The sequence below is a fragment of the Ornithodoros turicata genome, unplaced genomic scaffold (genome assembly GCF_037126465.1).
Source record: "Ornithodoros turicata isolate Travis unplaced genomic scaffold, ASM3712646v1 Chromosome15, whole genome shotgun sequence".
Lineage (NCBI taxonomy): Eukaryota > Metazoa > Arthropoda > Arachnida > Ixodida > Argasidae > Ornithodoros > Ornithodoros turicata.
Window position 1 is genome coordinate 3,052,946 of NW_026999318.1, and position 3,530 is coordinate 3,056,475.

General features: G+C 56.1%; 1 protein-coding gene across 1 annotated transcript; it reads left to right on the plus strand.

Moving 5' to 3' along the window:
• Positions 1-816: 816 nt before the first annotated feature.
• On the plus strand, positions 817-1,743 carry LOC135372479 (uncharacterized). Its single transcript, XM_064606087.1, has one exon. It carries the CDS (start codon positions 817-819, stop codon positions 1,741-1,743), a length of 927 nt encoding a protein of 308 aa, XP_064462157.1.
• The last annotated feature ends 1,787 nt before the right edge of the window (positions 1,744-3,530 follow it).

A 3,530-nucleotide genomic window follows, 5' to 3' on the forward strand; every position in this document is an offset into this window, starting at 1 on the left:
CCTTTTAAAGGCGGTCTAGCAGCTGTACCTCATGTGTACAGCGTGTTTGCGGCGCATGAGTACGAACGCCTTCTCACGATCTCCATGCGCTGCAAAAATATTTCGCGTGATTCCGTATACCAGTCAATAAATTCCCTGATGCATTCGCCGGTGGCGTTGTGTCCGTACCCGGCAGTTCCGAGCGGACTCTACCTCATATCATCATTTCGTACGTCTCATTGACCCCCATGCAGGACTTCACTATTGCCTGCCGCTGCAATAGAGTTGAAGATTCACTCCTCCACCGTCTTCGAATGAATGTTGCACGGACACCCTCACTCCTGTATAAAATGCGCAAGACGAACACCCCCAATTGCACAACTTGTTGTGTGGAAGCCGACATCGAGCACTACCTCCTATCCTGTAACCGGTACCTCTCACAAAGACTCGTCCTCCAACGCCACTTGCGACAGCTTGGCTACCCTGCTCGGCCCGGTCCTGCACAATCAGGGGGCAGTTACGACTGCCCTCTTGAGCTTTCTCCGTGCCACCGGTCTCTCGACCAGCCTCTAAGGCCCTTTTGTGTATCTGTCTGTGTGTATGTGCGTGTGTGTTTTCGTTTTCTTTCCTTTGTAGCAGCACTAGCTGCACCAACATCGCCTTTGGCCACATGACCCTGTTTGTGCCCTGCCATCTCGCGCTCACGAGACGCGAGCTAGTTACTTCTTCTTCTACTCGAGCGACCGGCCAGAACGGTCAATAAAATAGTCTGGTCCGACTTGACGCCTTTTGTCTCCTGGCCTCACTCAACACGAGACAACTGGTGACCCGGACGTGATGGCCACTGGACCCCCTTCTGCTACTGGCCCTCTCCCAGGACCAGCAGGCCACTTTCCGCCAGTCCAGCAAGTCCCAGGACCACAGCAACAGAACGTTGCGGTGCCCGCTATTGCGGCGCCCCTGTTGCCCCCACCGCAAGTTTCCGCCGTCGCTATCAAGCTGCCGACGTTTTGGGCCGCCGATCCCGTCGTATGGTTCGGGCAAGCTGAGGCCCAATTCGCCCTTCGTCTCATCAGTGACCAACTGACGAAGTTCTACCACGTCGTTGCCGCACTTTCCCCTACTGATGCTTCCGAGGTGCGCGACTTGGTTGCCTCCCCACCGACACAATCACCATATGACGTGCTCAAGACTGAATTAATTCGCCGGACGTCTATGTCGGAGCAAAAGCGATTCCAGCGCCTGCTGACCCAAGAAGAACTCGGAGATCGCGCGCCTTCTCAGCTCTTACGGCGTATGCGCCAACTGCTCGGCGACCGTCCCGACAGCGCCGTAATCGACGATTCCCTGCTCCGCCAACTCTTCCTCCAGCGGTTGCCGGCCAATGTCTGCATGGTTTTAGCCGCTGCTGGCACCATGAGCCTGAACGACCTGGCCAACCTTGCCGACAAGATCATGGAAATGGCACCACCGCAGATCGCAGCTGTGGCCTCGCACCCCCCTTCTCCGCCTACGGCTACTGGTTCCACCTCGCCGCAAGCAGTGGACCTTTCTCAGCTCGTGGAACAGATCTCCAACCTGCAGCTGGAGGTTGCAGCCCTCCGCCACTGCAGTCCTTCTCCGTCTCCACGCCGATCCCGCTTCGCGCATCGACGTTCCCCATCTCCAGCTGGAATTTGCTGGTATCATCGCCGTTTCCGCACCAAGGCTCGCAACTGTACACCACCATGCACCTTCCAGGGAAACTCCCGAGCCAGTCACTAGATATGGCGGCTAAGACTCTGGCACTCGTCCATCCCGCCTCTTCTTTGTTCTTGACAACAATTCCGGACTAAAGTTTCTTGTTGACACCGGCGCTGACGTCAGTGTGCTTCCGTCCTCTCTTTTTCGTTCACCACGCAAGCCAACGTCCCGCACCCTGCAAGCTGTTAATTCCACGCCGATTGCGACGTACGGAGAGCATTCCCTCACTCTCGACTTGGGCCTCCGCCGCTCCTTCGCATGGATTTTCCTTGTGGCTGACTTGCAGTACCCTATTCTGGGAGCAGATTTTCTGAGCCATTTCGGTCTCATGGTGAACATGAAAAAACGCTTGCTCTGGGATGCAGAAACCCGGTTTCGCGTCAACGGCATTCCCTGTAGCCATTCAGTGTGCAGCCGCATCGCCCGCTTCAAGGCTGGAAACTGTCCATACTCCGCCATCCTGCAGGAGTTCCCATCCCTATTGAAGCCATGTAACACCGAGCGGCCCGTGATGCACACAGTGACTCACCACGTTGTCACTACAGGTCCTCCCGTGCATGCCCGTCCTCGTCGCCTGGCCCCCGAGCGCCTCGCCATTGCGAAAAAGGAATTCGAACACATGCTCCAGCTTGGAATCGTCCGGCCTTCTTCCAGCAGTTGGTCATCGGCCTTGCACATGGTACCGAAGAAGACCGGAGATTGGAGGCCGTGCGGCGACTACAGAGCCCTTAATAAGGTTACTGTGCCAGATCGCTATCCCATCCCGCATGTCCACGATTTCGCCTCCAATCTCCACGGCATGACCATGTTCTCCAAGGTCGATTTGGTAAAAGCTTACCATCACATTCCAGTAGAACCCTCCGACGTTTCCAAGACTGCCATCGTTACACCATTCGGCATGTTCGAATATCTCAGGATGCCCTTTGGTCTGCGAAACGCCGCCCAGACCTTCCAACGTTTTATGGATCAAGTGCTGCGCGGCCTTCCCTTTGCGTTTGCCTACATAGATGACATCCTCGTTGCCAGCGGGTCCCCCGAGGAGCACGAAGACCACCTTCGCGCGCTTTTCCAGCGTCTCCAAGAGTTCGGCATTGTTGTGAACGCCGAAAAATGCGAGTTCGGCAAGCCATCGCTGGAGTTCCTCGGGCACCTAATCAGCAGCGACGGCATCCGCCCTCTCGACCACAAAGTTCTTGCCATACGCAACTTCCCAACGCCAACGTCACTGCGTAAGCTGCGAGAGTTTTTGGGAATGGTGAACTTTTATCGACGATTTATTCCCTGCTGTGCGCGCATTTTGCGACCTCTGACAGACATGCTGCGCGGCACGCCATCTTCAACGCCGTTTCCGTGGACGGAAGAAGCGAACACCGCTTTCCTCGCTGCCAGACAAGCCCTTGCAGACGCTACTGTCCTCGTCTACCCGAAACATGGCGCGCCAACTAACATCATGGTTCACGCATATGATCATGCTGTTGGCGGTGTCTTACAGCAGTTCATCGACGGGCAGTGGAGACCTTTGTCCTTCTTCTCGCAGAAGCTCTCTCCAGCGCAGACCCGCTACAGCGCGTTTGGCCGTGAGCTGCTCGCTGCCTATTTAGCCATCCGCCACTTCAGGTATTTCGTCGAAGGAAGAACGTTCTACATCCTGTCAGATCACAAGCCTTTGACTTACGCGTTCCTGTCCAAGGCTGCCGACAGTTACACTCCCCGTGAAGCCCGACAGCTGGCCTTCATAAGTGAGTTCACCGTCGACATCCGCCACGTGAACGGAACCGACAACCCTGTAGCGGATGCTCTGTCCAGGA

Bases quoted from the DNA above. Each gene is read 5' to 3' on its own strand.
- LOC135372479 (XM_064606087.1), top strand. From the start codon at position 817: ATGGCCACTGGACCCCCTTCTGCTACTGGCCCTCTCCCAGGACCAGCA.